The following is a 14,525-nucleotide window of genomic DNA, read 5'->3' on the forward strand; positions in this document are numbered from 1 at the left end:
TGGATCCTGCCTCCTGTTTGGGAGAGCTCACTAATGCTGTCCATCTCATGAGAAGGAGGAGAATAGGATGCAAGAAACTCATGTCTAAATAATATAGATATTGCCATACCTATGTTATTTAGATGCATGTATTTTGGAAAGGGGGTGCGGTGCCACAGCGGATTTGGCCGGGTCCCATTCTCTTGTGGGTCGGGTTCGAGTCCTCCTTGGGATGCCTTGCGACAGACTGGCGTCCCGTCCTGGGTGTGTGCCCTCCCCCTTCAGCCTTGCACCCTGTGTTGCCGGGTTAGACTCCAGCTTGCCGTGACCCCACTTGGGACAAGCGGTTTCAGCCTCTGTGTCTGTGTGAGTGTGAGTGAGTGAGTGTTTTGGAAATGTGTTACACAAGTTTAGATGAAACATAATCAATATGTGTAGTATTTTACATGTTCATGTTCAGTGAGAGACCTGATGAGCTTCTGGGAGGAAACTTTTAAACACCACCATGAAATGGGAGCTCTGCTTTAATCGATCGCAGTAGTGTTCATTGTATCAGTAGTGGCCATAAATACACGAGGAACCTTGGGGTTTGAAGTCATTTTCTGCTCTCACTTGTTATGTCTGTTAACTGTTTTTCTGTTGTTTGTTTTGGATCTTTAAGAACAACCTCATTATTACGACTTTAAAAAGCCAAGGTTATCATGTACTGATTTACTGGTCAAGTTTGAGCTTTTAACAAATTCTGTTTTTAGTGTATGGCTGCCCTCTGCTGGTGGTAAAAATGGTTTATATATATATGTACCATGTAAAAATATAGGTTGATTAACACATAATTAATGGGCTTAATAATGTTTTCCCCTATTTTATTGTATTGGAACAAGACATATATTCCGTATATTTATTTTATATCCTTTGCATTTAGTGATACATTAAAAATCAGTTTGAATTTGCTGAATTGCCTGTTTGTCCTTTTGCTTATTTTTAAAACTTTCACCATATCCATCCACTGCAGATACCCAATTGCTTTTCGCCTTTCTTACACTGCCACCATTAGCGGAACATTATTTGTATACACAAGCAAAGTTTAGAATGTAAGCTACCGTGTACCTTTTTTGCATCTGCATAATGTTAATAGATTGTTTTCTTTGGTCAAGACAAAGTGTTATGTTCCTTCAGCTTTTGTTGTATGAGCGGAACTGGCTGAACCGATGGAAGATGGTCACCCTTCATGAAGGAGAGGGAACCATTACCAAAGTCAAGTGGAGGGCAAATTTGATCGCTTGGTCAAACGCTGTGGTAAGGTCTAACTAACTCTACGTGGTCATGGAAAGTGCTGTAAGGCATGGTTTTTATGGTGCCTATTTTTTGAAACTTGCTTGTCAGTGAACTATTATTCTCCCCACACAATGAGCAGCTTTTTAATTGGTGCCTCTAAAGGATATAAAGGTATCTTGGCTATAATGTGTAGCTTTATGCTGATACTGCTTGATGTAAAATAATCATTTTAATTATTATTCAGTAGTCTTTTAAAGTGATAGAAGTAATTTTTTTCCACCGCATAACTTTTAGTTGCTATAGAAGCTCTTACTAAGCAGAGCTGTAATCAGGTTGTTCATTTATGTAAAAAAAAAATTTCTAATTGTACAGGACATGATTTTATTTGACGGAGATGTTTTAGCCTTTAGCAAAAGTTGGACATGGATCTTTGTTTAACTGCTGGGACTGTGAAGAGGTAGAGCTAATAATGGTTTCGAAATTTCCTTTAACAGGTTAAATATTACAAATACTGTCAAGTATATCAAATACCGTATTTGATTACTTATAGAACTAAACTACTTGTAAGATCAACATAATTTTGCTAGAATTATATAGTTTCTCTTTCCTTAAGTGACAACATGATTATACAGATCAAATATTAGTATATCACTAGTTGTTTTCAGCTAGTGCAGAAAATTGAGCTCCAAAAAGTAATAACTGGATCTATGGTCAGTTGCATTATGGTCATTGGATTCTCTTGTTTACTTTCAGGGGGTGAAGATATATGACATCAGCACCAAACAGCGAATCACCAATGTGCTCCGAGACAATACAAGCCTGCGTCCTGACATGTACCCTTGCAGCTTGTGCTGGAAGGACAGTGCAACCCTTATTATTGGCTGGGGAACCTCCGTCAAGGTACTTTACAAGCACGTGTGTGTAGCTCTGTACATGGAAATGTAGTGCATACACCACTGTGTTCAGTATGTGAGACACTGTAAATACACTGTGTGTGTGGATGTGAAAGCATATGTGCTTTATGAAAAAGGAAGGTGTAACAAACACATTTTGTGCGTCTGTGTGTCATATATGCGCATGTGTCATGTTTTCCTGTCTTTGTGTATGCGTCATTAATATGCAGTAATTTCCAGATGTATTCTTGCTTCATTGTTGACCTTTGAAGAGCAGTCACTCTCTTATCCTTTTGTACACTTTAGATCTGCGCCGTGAAAGAAAGAGATCCCACGGAATTAAGAGACTTGCCCAGCCGCTATGTGGAAATAGGTAAGATACCATGGACCCACATGCTGTGTGTAGTCATGCTGTTTAAAAGAATGATAAACGCTAAACAACAGCACTCTTGTTAATATGCCCACCTTATTCTTTTTATATGATGCATTCAGTACAAATGGAATGTAAACTGACATTAACATGAAATTATGTATGTATATATACATATATAAAGGGGGGCACGGCCGGGCCCTGGTCTGTGGTAGGTCTGGGGTTTGAGTCCTGCTTGGGGTCCCTTGCGACGGACTGGCGTCCTGTCGGGGGTGTGTCCCATCCCCCTCCAGCCTTGCATCCTGTGTTGCCGGGTTAGGCTCCAACTCGCCGCGACCCCGCTCAGGACAAGCGGTTGTAGGCTGTATGTGTGCATGTGTGTGCGCGCTTGCATGTGTGTATATTTTACTGCTAACTGTGAAGTTTCCACAGTTGTACCAAGCTAGCAAGTTTTGTGTGTGTGTGTGTGTGTGTGTGTGTGTGTGTGTGTGTGTGTGTGTGTGCGCGCGCGCGCATGCGCGCGTGCGTTTTCCTGCTTTCTTTAAGTGTATTGGTCTACAGCTAATCTCAGCTACTACATTCATAGTTTAGTAGTTTGGAACCAAAGGACACAAGTTTGAATGCCACCCCCTGCTGTAGTACTCTTGAGCAGGGTATGTACACTGAATTGATATAGTGAAAAAATCTTTATCTGCATGAATGGGTAAACATTCATAAGTCCTCTGTTGTTCAGTCGGAGAAAAGCATCAGCTAAATGAATAAATGTAAATTGGCTAACACACTCTGGTGAAATCATAGTACTTTTTTGTAATGACTGTAGAACTGTGGAAGAGAAGTACAATGCATTATACCTTCGCTGCATTTAAAAAGAGAAAGATATAAATTGAAATGTATAGAGTCCTGAAAAATAGGATTCATGATTCATTCAGAAAAATGACTGACTATTGTTGCATAATCCAGTCCATATAGCATGTTGTGACAGACCAAATGACATCTCTCTGCTCTTTTTTTGTTTTTTTTTTTTTTTAAATTTTTTATTTGAAATAGTATCTGCATTTGACACCGAATTCTACATCTGTGGACTTGCTCCTTTGGCTGATCAGCTGGTGGTTCTATACTATGTGAAGGAGAACGCAGATCAGATGGTAATATTCTCTTTCATCAGGCTTTGCTCTACTTTTGTGAGGTTTATCACTCACAACCATGGCATTTCATTATTAGAAATGGTCTGTAAATTTAACAGAATTGTGTGTGTGTGTGTTTTTTTTGTTTGTTTTTTACTTTTTAGTGAGAGCTGACTGACTTTAAACTATATAATAATGATGTTTCCAGGCTTAAAAAATTCATGTACCTAAAAATTAATTCCTGTATTTGTCTGTCTGTCGTTTCACATGTGGTTGTATTTTTCATATGAAGTTTAATTTGGCATTTGAAAAGTGTGTGGCATGTTGTTGATCAGGAAGAGGAAATCAGAGCACGCCCTCGTCTGGACATCGTCCAACCATTGCCTGAGGTCTGTGAGGAGATTTCCTCGGATGCTCTGACAGTTCGCCATTTTCAGCAGAATGAGTGCAGGGACTACTGCCTGGGTAAATGTTGTCTTTACCTGTAGGTAGCTAATCATGAACATCGCCTTCATTGATGTTAGCAGTCTGTTTTTCACCTGCTCACCTGTTCACATTCCACAACTCGTGTATTATGAGTTTTTGTTTCCTGATCCCATGAAAAACAGCAGAATTCCAGTGTATACCATATTGATTTATAAGTTCTCCTGTCTTGATATGGAAGAAGAATATCGGCCAAACTCATTGAAAATGGTGGTGTACGTTGGACTGAAATATTCTGTAAAAGAATATTTTAAAATAGAACAACATGGTTAAGTAATAAATCTATATGGACATGAAACTATACTGTAAATTGAAACACTCAGAATACAACAGAGAGCAGCGAAAAGTTGTACATCAGCTGTAAAACAAATATACATCATTGTGAATTTTTATCATCTAAGCCCACATGTATATTACATCTACAGCATAATGCACATGGAAATTAAAATATTTACTTTTGCGTACTTTGGTATATCACTTTTCATCCATACGTTTAAATCTTCTGGGTTTGTGTCTTGTACATACACATCCTTCACCTGCTTGAAATCATGTAACAACAAGAGCAGGAAGTTTAACATCTCTGTTGTCATATCCACAGAGCATTCTGAAGGCGAACCCCTCTTCTACATTATTAGCCCCAAGGACATTGTGGTGGCCAAGGAGCGTGATCAGGATGACCACATAGACTGGCTGCTTGATAAGAAGAAATATGAGGTCCACCCTTGGACACAACCTCCTTCTTTATACCAGTTCTCCTAACAGAATTCAGTGTAAAATATGATGACTGAAAATGGCATTGATAGTGTTAGAATTTCTCCAGTTTCCACACTCCTTATGCTATTGCCACTCCTTTGATATCAGTTCTTATTTTCTATACATTCAGATATAGCTACATATTGGCTCAAGTTAATGGACAAGATGGAAGTGTGTGTTTGAATTTCAAGTCAAATCAATCTGTACGCCATTCAATTAAGGTGGACGAACAAGTTTAGAGCAACAGTAACTCAGTGCTGAAACTGACACTATCTCTTGCAGGAAGCCTTAATGGCAGCTGAAATCAGCTTCAAAAACATAAAAAGGCATGATGTTCAGGTACTGTGAACTGCTATTGCTCATGGAAAGAATGTTTCAATGCTCTGTTTTCTGCTTGTATATCAGGCACTGTGATATGAGAAGGCTTTTAGAAGTACAAAATTTAATTATGTAAAGGTCTAAATTAGTTTTTGCTACTGCGATACTGCTGAGTGTAATGGAGATTAAAAATAAGTGTCATATTAGTCATCTGTGTCACATTATCTAGTCATCTCTCTTGTACAAGGATACGTCTCATCTGTCCATGTAATTCTTCCCTAGAAAATTGGCATGGCCTATATCAATCACCTTGTTGAGAAGGGGGATTATGATGCGGCAGCCAGGTATGCATTCCCGCAACTTTTTTGAGTGATTGGTTATTTATTAACTTTGGCAGTGTATTGTGGTAAATTTTCTTGTCTGATCCAGGAAGTGCCAGAAGGTTCTAGGGAAAAACATGGAATTGTGGGAAAATGAAGTGTACCGGTTCAAGACCATTGGGCAATTGAAGGTTAGCATTTGCAGTGCAGCTGTAAAATAAGATTATATGTATGTATGAGTATGAATGTAATACTTATTGTAGCTGGAAATTCTTAACGGCGTACTAAACCATTATTCAGTAATCAAAAATCCTTTTAGTTTAAGAAAATGAATTCAAACTCAAAAAATTTAATTTCTTCACAGTTTATTAGTAGCCAAGGGAATCTGACCATTTACTGTGACATTAAAAGTGGCGATGAGTGTATTGTAGGACTGTTGGCTATCAGTGTACTGCCTCCTGAGTAGATTAACAGTTTTTTTTTTTTTTTTTTTTCTCCTCTCCTTGACTTTGGAGGGAGTCATTTCTTGATTCTATGTAAATTGTAAGCTTCTGTGAGAATTCCTCAGTCAAACAAAACTAGTGATAGATTTCACTGAACGACTGTTCTTTTGATACCAGGCTATTAGCCAGTACCTTCCCAGGGGAGACCTTCGTCTTAGACCCGCCATCTATGAAATGATCCTACACGAGTTCCTCAAGAGTGACTTTGAGGTGTGTTACCTTCCTTTAGGCTTTCATATTATTTAAATGGCTTGACAGACACTTTCCAGAGACTAACATTTCTTTTTTTTCCAGCAATTTTATCCACTTATACTGGATATTTGTCTTGCTTTGTTTCTTAACCCTGCTTTCAGCTACTTATTATCCTCATCACACAGTCTTTCACTGCAATAAACTCATCTCTTATAATGAGGTGCTGTACAATGGATAATTGCTGTCACAGCGAGTGGAAAATACACCCCCGTGCTGTTGTACTGTGTTATGTCAAAATGTCTTTGTTCTGTGTCCCATGTACAATGTCTGACACCATGTGCTTGTGGAGCAATTTCTGGACCAACACCACCCTGCACTGGACACATGTTTATTGATAATCACTGAATGAATGAAGATATAACTTAAAAAGATAGGCTAGAAATAATATTTCTTGTTACAAATGTAAAATGCATTGGTGTTATAACATATGCCATGATTGAAATACATTTTGATTAATTGATTACTTGATTGATTAATTTTAGGTGACACATATTTTGTCCAGAACCAATTACAGACAGTTCCACGTTATGTAGGTGCATGTTAGGTTATGTAATATAGGACTTAATGAAAACTTGGACTTACATTAAAAAATTCTGAAGGCTCCGTGGCAGAAATTCCAAGCAATGGAAAATTTGCTTTGTTGCATATGTTAACGCTAGTTGCCTTGTGATGGTATGGGTGGTACAGAATGTTCATGTAAATACGTAAAATGTAGACATAACCCATTAGGTGTGATTAATCAAGGGTCAGTTTGGACTTAAGTAATTTTCGACTTATGTAAAGGCTGACAGAACAGAATACATACATAAGTCAAAAACTTTTTCCTCAAATCTTAGATCAGTCTCCTTGCAACAGAAATTCAACTAAAAATGTAATCGAGCAAGTTAACCCTGTTAAGTGAGACATGAGTGTACTTCTTTGCTGCCGTTGTAGCACTGAAATCATATGAAGACTCCAACTGCTAGAGTGAGGAACCTGTTGATGCCATACGTTCCATATTTTACTTTATTAACAGGAAACTGTTATCACTGTGCTTTAAGTCATGGGTTGAGAACATAGAAAAAACTTTGTTTGCACCACCATGTATTTTCCTCCCAGGGTTTTGCCATGCTGATTCGTGAGTGGCCTGGGGAGCTCTACAACAACATGACCATTGTCCAGGCAGTGAATGACCATCTGAAGAAGGACCCTGCTAATCACACCTTACTGACCACCCTAGCTGAGCTGTGAGTAGTTTCCCATGAACTTATCTGTTTTCTACTAGCTCAGAAGGCTTTGTCAAGTCTTTGAATGTAATTCTTACAGGAAATGGAGTGGTTCTTTTGGGGGGAGAAAAAAACTTCTGATGTCGTGATACTATTACCCCACTCTACTTCACTCTTACTGTGGCTTTGTTTTCTGGTGCATACTACTTTTGAAGTTGGAGTTGACATGTAATGCTGTGCCTTTGTTGTCCTCTTGGCTATAGTTATACCTACGACCAACGATATGACAAAGCACTAGAGATATACCTGAGACTGAGACACAAAGACGTGTACCAACTGATCCATAAACACAACCTCTTCTCCTCCATTGAGGACAAGATTGTACTACTCATGGATTTCGACAAGGAGGTGGGAGTCCAGATGTTATAGCATCCAGTGTTTTAAAGAAGTTGAATCATAAAACAGTTTGCTTTTTCTGTTACTTGGTTGCCTGTACCAAACGTGTCTGTTTCACTGTAATTTTCCCAGTATTTGAACATTTACATTTGTTCATTTGGTAATGATTTTCCTCCAAAGCGATGCACAGCTTCTAGTTTACAGTAGTGCGTTCACAACAGACAAAGAGCTTTAGGTATTGACACATTGATTATAAAAACACCGGTTCTTTGTCTGATACCACCATTTTGTTGGCACATGTTACTGAAGTACCTGCATACAAAGTGACAAATACAAGCAGTAAATATACTTGTACCTCAACTTACAAACGCGTTAAGGACCGGAAGTCAGATAGTAACTCACAATTATTTTGTAAGTTCACCTGTTATGTCACAATCAATAAATGCTTATATATACAGCTTAATTTTTTTTATTTATTCATGGCTTACATATTTTTAAAAACATCAGGTAAAACTAAAATAAACTGAAAACTGCTGTAAGACTTGTGTTTTCATCAACGAGTCATACGGCACAGGATCTTCCTTGTTTCTACATATTGCAACCATTGGGCATAATACGGCACAATGTGAACGCACTTTATCAATATGAAGCAACATTAAAGTCTACTTTTTTCATTACATAGTCTACAGTTGAAATTCAGGCTACTGGTGATCAGTTATTGTTGCCCATTATGACACCTGGGGCACACTGCCTGTTTATTTCTGTTTTCTAGAAAGCGGTCGATATGTTGCTGGATAATGAAGACAAAATATCGGTATGTACGCCAGGATGCAGCACCTGTTGTACTGGATGTAGAACACCTTAAAATATAGTATGGCTGACAGCACAACATTGGTACCCTGTCGTTGTTAGTAAGCCGTTGTAAATCTGCATTTATGTTCACAGTTAGCCATAGTGTTTATTGCTTATTCTTGTTTGAATTGAAGGCAGTTCAAGGCATTTTATGTAAGTGTAAACAAATTGAACGCATATATGTAACAATTTCTCTTCTCTAGACAGATCGAGTGGTGGAGGAACTAAAGCACAGACGTGAATTACTGCATATTGTGAGTACAGCTAATCTCACTATTATGCAAAGGTGCTTCATGAGATGGTTGCAGCTAAATATCTGTATCAGAACCAGTGTGAAGATGTATAGCTATTTAAACACAATTAAGGAACTAATATCAGGCTTTTCATATGAAATTGGAACTAACAAAAATAATTTTCCAGTTTTTTGGAAAACTTGGTTTGACCTTTCAAAATCCGTAGGCTTTTGCGGTTGGTGTCAACTGACTGGAGGTTTTGTTCTTCTGGATTAAACCGCGTCATGTGGGACATTGGTTACAACGTTTCGTTCGCTTCTCTTGTAGGAAGCATCGTCAGGGTGCGGCCACATCTTGTAGAGGTTTCACATCTAACCTCTACAAGATGTGGCCGCACCCTGACATTGCTTCCTACAAGAGAAGTGAAACGTTGGAACCAATGTCCCACATGGCACGGTTTAATCCAGAAGAACAAAACCTCCAGTCAGTTGGTTTGACCTTATTTCTGACTCGGCACTTGGTTGAAAAAAATTCCCAAACAAGTCAGTTTAATATATGTTTGTCTTTAATCTTTCTACTCTGTTGGTTGTGCTCCCCATGATCCTTTCTAGTACCTGCATAAACTGTTTAAACGAGACCATCACAAGGGGCAAAAGTATCATGAGAGACAAATCAGCCTGTATGCTGAGTACGATCGACCCAACCTGCTGCCCTTCCTCCGAGAAAGCACCCACTGCCCACTAGAGAAGGTATTTGAAGAGCAAGCATGCAAATTTCATGAGCAAGACTTTAATTAATTTTAATTTTTTTTTTTTTTTTTTTTTTTTTTTTTTTTTTTTTTTAATTTTGTTTAAATTACTGTTGCGTTCCCTTTCTCCCCCAGGCTCTGGAAATCTGTCAGCAGAGGAACTTTGTGGAGGAGACTGTCTTTTTGCTTAGTGAGTGTGCTCCCATATGTGCTTTGACTTAGGACTTGCTGATCTTGCTAATTAATGAAATGTTGTGTAAATTGTACAGTTCAAATAATATGGGTGTTTTTCAGCCGTTACATGTTGTGCAGTTTGAAATTTGTAGTGCATCCTCAACTAATACATTTGTCCTGAGTTAACTGCTGAACAGCACAAACTAGGTGTCATAATTAACAGCTCAGGTACAACAAAATGGAGAATACACAAAGAAATCACAGGCAATGCAGAGAGCCACAGGCATAGGGGATCAAAATACAAACTGCAGGTAAACCGATAAATTGCTTCCTTAATAGATGGGTTCAGTTACTTATCCCCTTTTCCTGGTAAGGTGCAAACAGAAATGGTTTACTATTGTCTCCCCCGTGGATGTCTTTGGCTTGTTGGGGGGGGGGGGACCACATAAAACCGGCAAGAACATACACACTCTTAGTTTTTACTTGAAGAGGTAGGGTGTCCTGTGGGGTAACAAAGCAAATGCAGTGGTTTCTTCACTGCAGGCAGAATGGGGAATTGTCGGCGAGCACTTCAGATGGTCATGGAAGAACTGGGGGATGTGGACAAGGCCATTGAGTTTGCCAAAGACCAGGATGATGCTGAACTGTGGGAGGACTTAATTTCCTACTCCATTGACAAGCCACGTGAGTCATGCAACTACTCAAATGCTAAGCCCATTGATCATTTTCCACCACTATTTCTTTGGTTTTGATTTTTGGTATTTCAGCTGTGTCTTTGGTATGTGTTTAATGGGAATAATTATCTTTTCTGCTCTGTATTTTAGCATTCATCACTGGGCTGCTAAACAATATTGGGACCCACGTGGACCCCATCCTCCTCATATGTCATATTAAGGAGGGAATGGAGATCCCCAACCTAAGGGACTCACTGGTCAAGATCTTGCAGGACTACAATCTGCAGGTTAGGCCATGTCACATAGGCATGTGTTTGGGCACTCAAAACGCATAACCCTATGAATTGTTCAGAATGATTTATCAGCAGTGGCTCTTGAAATATCATTGTTCAAACGTAGGCAGATATCTGTAAAGCAAGTATTCTGGGCACTACAAGTATAGTGCATAGCTGATAGCACAATGGTTAGAACTGCTACTTTTGGACCCACAGGTTGCAGGTTTAAATCCCACCTCCAGCTGTAATACCTTTGAGCAAGGTATCTACCCTAAGTTGCTCCAGTAAAATTACCCATCTCTATAAATGGGTGAGAATTTGAGTAGATTATCTTAAGTCATTTAGCGCTTACTAAGTTTGCTTCTTTGTTTCTGAATATACCCCAGGGGATCAGTAAAGTATTTGTCTGTTTGTCTGTCTGTCGTACAGTATATTGCTTATGTCTGTTCTTCATCCCCTTGGGGGCACGGTGGCGTAGTGGTTGGACCGGGTCCTGCTCTCTAGTGGGTCTGGGGTTCAAGTCCCGCTTGGGGTGCCTTGCGATGAACTGGTGTCCCGTCCTGGGTGTGTCCCTTCAGCCTTGCGTCCTGTGTTGCTGGGTTAGGCTTCAGCTCCCCGTGACCCCATATTGAAGAAGCGGTTTCAGACAATGTGTATGTGTGTTCTTCATCCCAGATACTATTGCGCGAGGGCTGTAAGAAGATCCTGGTGGCAGACTCTCTCTCATTGCTGAAGAAGATGCACAGAACTCAGATGAGAGGAATCCAGGTTGATGGTAGGGTCACCCTTTTCTTATTTTGAATGTTTGGCTGTGAATGACAAGATGTAACAGTGCAAAATGGTCCCTGTTTTAGAGTGCACTGTCACAGGCATTGTCTGTATGATAAGTGAAAGTGCTTTTGTATAAAATACTGTACCGGGAAATTATGTCAGTTAAGGCAGTCTCAAAAAAATAGAGGTTTAGCCGTTTGTTCCGTGCCAGGAAATTGTATTAACAGTGTTGTTCGTTAAATGCGATCACCTTAAATCCTTGACAGTATTTAAAGAAGGATCAGATATCCACGTTTTGATATATTTTAAACAAGACAAACAAAAAAGACTTTCCAGGGGATGTAGTACCTTTATAAAATAATTCCATAATTAGAACTGCTACATTGCAACAATACACTTTCTTGTAATAGCAGTCATCTAATTTACCAATAATAACTTTCATTAAAATTCATAGTTGCTTGGCTGGGTCCAAATCATGTGTACGTGTACATACCCCTTCATGTAGCTAGTGCAGTTATTTTGGCAAATACAGAGACCCTCTCAGCCAGGTTACAGTATTTAGTAATATATGGTATTTTTATTGTAGGAACTGGCCAGTGATAACATTGATGTGTGTATTTGGTTCAAGTGAAATCTAGCATAGAAAGTGCACAAGGACTCGGACTGGGACATTCTCTCCCAGGTAGTGGTGCATTTGTCGTTCATGTAGCTTCGGTGTCAACCAGCTAGTTAGAGTGAACTTAAGAAGTGCAGCCTTATTTCGTTGATGATTAGCATGCAGACGGGTGCCCTAAAGATATTTTACAGGATAGTAATCTTTTAGATTGCTCCTGGAAAGAAGTAGCAATTTTCTGAAAGTTTACATGTTCGTTTGCAAAGTTGTACAATATTAGTATAATGGTAACAGTTCATATGCATGTTCTAGGACAAATTAGTCATAAATACAGAGAATTCAAAGTTACTTTGTGCAAGAAAAGCAGAGGTTATGAAACTTGGTAACAGAGGCACTTAGTCTGAGGTTGCTTTTTAAAGCTTAGAAAATGTTATTAGTGATTGTATGTGTTTCGGGTCATTTTTGAGTGAATGTGTGTTTCTTTCTGGACAGCAGCCTTACAGATGGATTTACAGGCTCAAATTAAGCATATCATAATGCCTGTTTTTTTGGCTTTTCTTTGCAGAGGAAAACATTTGTGAAGCTTGCCATGCTCCAATATTACCATCAGGTATGATATATTTATTTATTTTTTAAAGTGCTTTTTTGATGATGAATCATGACAGAGTATTGAAGAATACCGTGGTATTTTGTACAATATAAGTAAAATGTTAGCAAGCAAGTATACAGTGTTAAGGTAACATTTTTCTTCACAATAACTTTGGAAGGTGGGGTTTAGTCATGACATTAAAAAATGTAATATAACACTAAAACAAGACAACTGTTAATTTTTATTGCTGTTCTAAATAAAACTCGTAAGAGGTAATACAAACATATGTTGCCTGAAATGATAAGCTTTGAAAACAGACCATGTTTTTCATTAAAAATTAGGGCATTTTTTTGTGCTCAACTCTTGGAATAATTGAAAGTTTATAGCTGAAAGGTGCTGTAGACTGTATGTATTTGTCAGTAAAGAATGAAACTGGTTTCTAGACTAATAACCATGAGTTCTTAATTGCTTTCAGACACAGCCAAGGTCTTCAGTGTGGTTGTCTTTCACTGCAGACACATGTTCCACAAGGAGTGTCTGCCTTCCCCTGGAATGGTAAATCTGTGTCCCTCTCTCTACTAGACATTCTGATTATTGTAATTTAGATTTTTACCCTGAATTGCTCCAGTGGTAATATGCTGCTTTGTAAATGAACAAATACGTTAAGTTTACTGAAATTTCAATTTCAGTGTGTGCTATATTGCACAGCTATACACATGTGTGAATCATTGTGGAGAGTTTAACTGCTTAAAATAATTAAATGCTTTAAATACTACAAATTGTAAAATTTAAACAGTCATCGATTGCTGGTCTGTTACTGAAGTTTTCAAATGCGCTTATGCACGTAATCTTTTAAATGCATTTTAATTTTTGTTTAACCTTATGGAGAGCAATGTAATATGGATGTGTTTGTATCCCTAAAGAAAAAATATCATACCTATCCCTATAATATGATTTTAGGTTCCCGGAGTGCAGTTCTGCAACATTTGCAGTTCGAAGCGGCGGGGACCTGGAAGTGGCATCTTGGAAATGAAAAAGTAACAGCAAGGTCATGCTCTTTTTTTGAGTTTGCACTCTGTTAAGAAACATCATGTTATAATTTGTATTGTTCCCCTATGTGAATTTACCCATTTATTCACAAATAAACATTGGTCAATACAAAGGATTAAAAGAATGCAGACAGGACATTGGTTAACCCAATTAACAGTGGATAACAGTGAAACAACCGATAAGCCATTCTGTATGTTTTATTCGCCCTGCCATGTTTGTGAAAACTGGTCTTCATTTTGCTTCACTGCTGGATTTTTTCCATGTTAAATCGAATGTGATGTTAAACATGAAATAAAAATAAACGCTTCTCATGATGTAGTATGTTTTTAAGCTGTTGTGTGGCACGGGGACCTGTTTGGTACTAGTGACTAGGCTACAGTGACTAGGTTTGAGGCAGCAGCAGTGATTTATTCACAGGAATGATTGCTACTACTATTACTGTTATTACTGGCCATGATTAAAACTTTTTTTTATCAAGGAATTATTCAGAAAAAATATTTTGATGAGAACTGAAGGAAGGAAAAAAGTGAAGTAAAATAAAACTGCACTAGCTTCTTATGAACACAGCTGGGACCCAAAATATGTCTGATTTGTTGTTCATATCTCCAAAATCTCGTTACAAACTGTGTAACATTCTTAACTTATCGCTTATGCTATGTTACCTCTATCGTTACT

At 38.4% G+C, this 14,525-nt stretch overlaps 1 protein-coding gene across 1 annotated transcript in view; it reads left to right on the forward strand.

The window, feature by feature from the left end:
* vps41 (VPS41 subunit of HOPS complex) overlaps positions 1-14,323 on the forward strand; it is a 30,466-nt gene extending 16,143 nt beyond the window's left edge. Inside the window, exons 8-29 of the mRNA XM_018738721.1 lie at positions 1,156-1,275; positions 2,008-2,154; positions 2,454-2,520; positions 3,565-3,662; positions 3,977-4,106; positions 4,723-4,838; positions 5,160-5,216; positions 5,478-5,539; positions 5,625-5,706; positions 6,136-6,228; positions 7,369-7,496; positions 7,739-7,883; positions 8,644-8,685; positions 8,927-8,977; positions 9,568-9,705; positions 9,840-9,894; positions 10,422-10,562; positions 10,703-10,839; positions 11,503-11,602; positions 12,777-12,821; positions 13,276-13,355; positions 13,761-14,323. Of these exons, the coding sequence (XP_018594237.1) occupies positions 1,156-1,275; positions 2,008-2,154; positions 2,454-2,520; positions 3,565-3,662; positions 3,977-4,106; positions 4,723-4,838; positions 5,160-5,216; positions 5,478-5,539; positions 5,625-5,706; positions 6,136-6,228; positions 7,369-7,496; positions 7,739-7,883; positions 8,644-8,685; positions 8,927-8,977; positions 9,568-9,705; positions 9,840-9,894; positions 10,422-10,562; positions 10,703-10,839; positions 11,503-11,602; positions 12,777-12,821; positions 13,276-13,355; positions 13,761-13,841 (2,115 nt within the window). The 3' untranslated portion in view covers positions 13,842-14,323. The remainder of the gene's footprint in view (positions 1-1,155; positions 1,276-2,007; positions 2,155-2,453; positions 2,521-3,564; positions 3,663-3,976; positions 4,107-4,722; positions 4,839-5,159; positions 5,217-5,477; positions 5,540-5,624; positions 5,707-6,135; positions 6,229-7,368; positions 7,497-7,738; positions 7,884-8,643; positions 8,686-8,926; positions 8,978-9,567; positions 9,706-9,839; positions 9,895-10,421; positions 10,563-10,702; positions 10,840-11,502; positions 11,603-12,776; positions 12,822-13,275; positions 13,356-13,760) is intronic.
* Positions 14,324-14,525: the final 202 nt, after the last annotated feature.

The sequence above is a fragment of the Scleropages formosus genome, chromosome 3 (genome assembly GCF_900964775.1).
Source record: "Scleropages formosus chromosome 3, fSclFor1.1, whole genome shotgun sequence".
Taxonomy (NCBI): Eukaryota; Metazoa; Chordata; class Actinopteri; order Osteoglossiformes; family Osteoglossidae; genus Scleropages; species Scleropages formosus.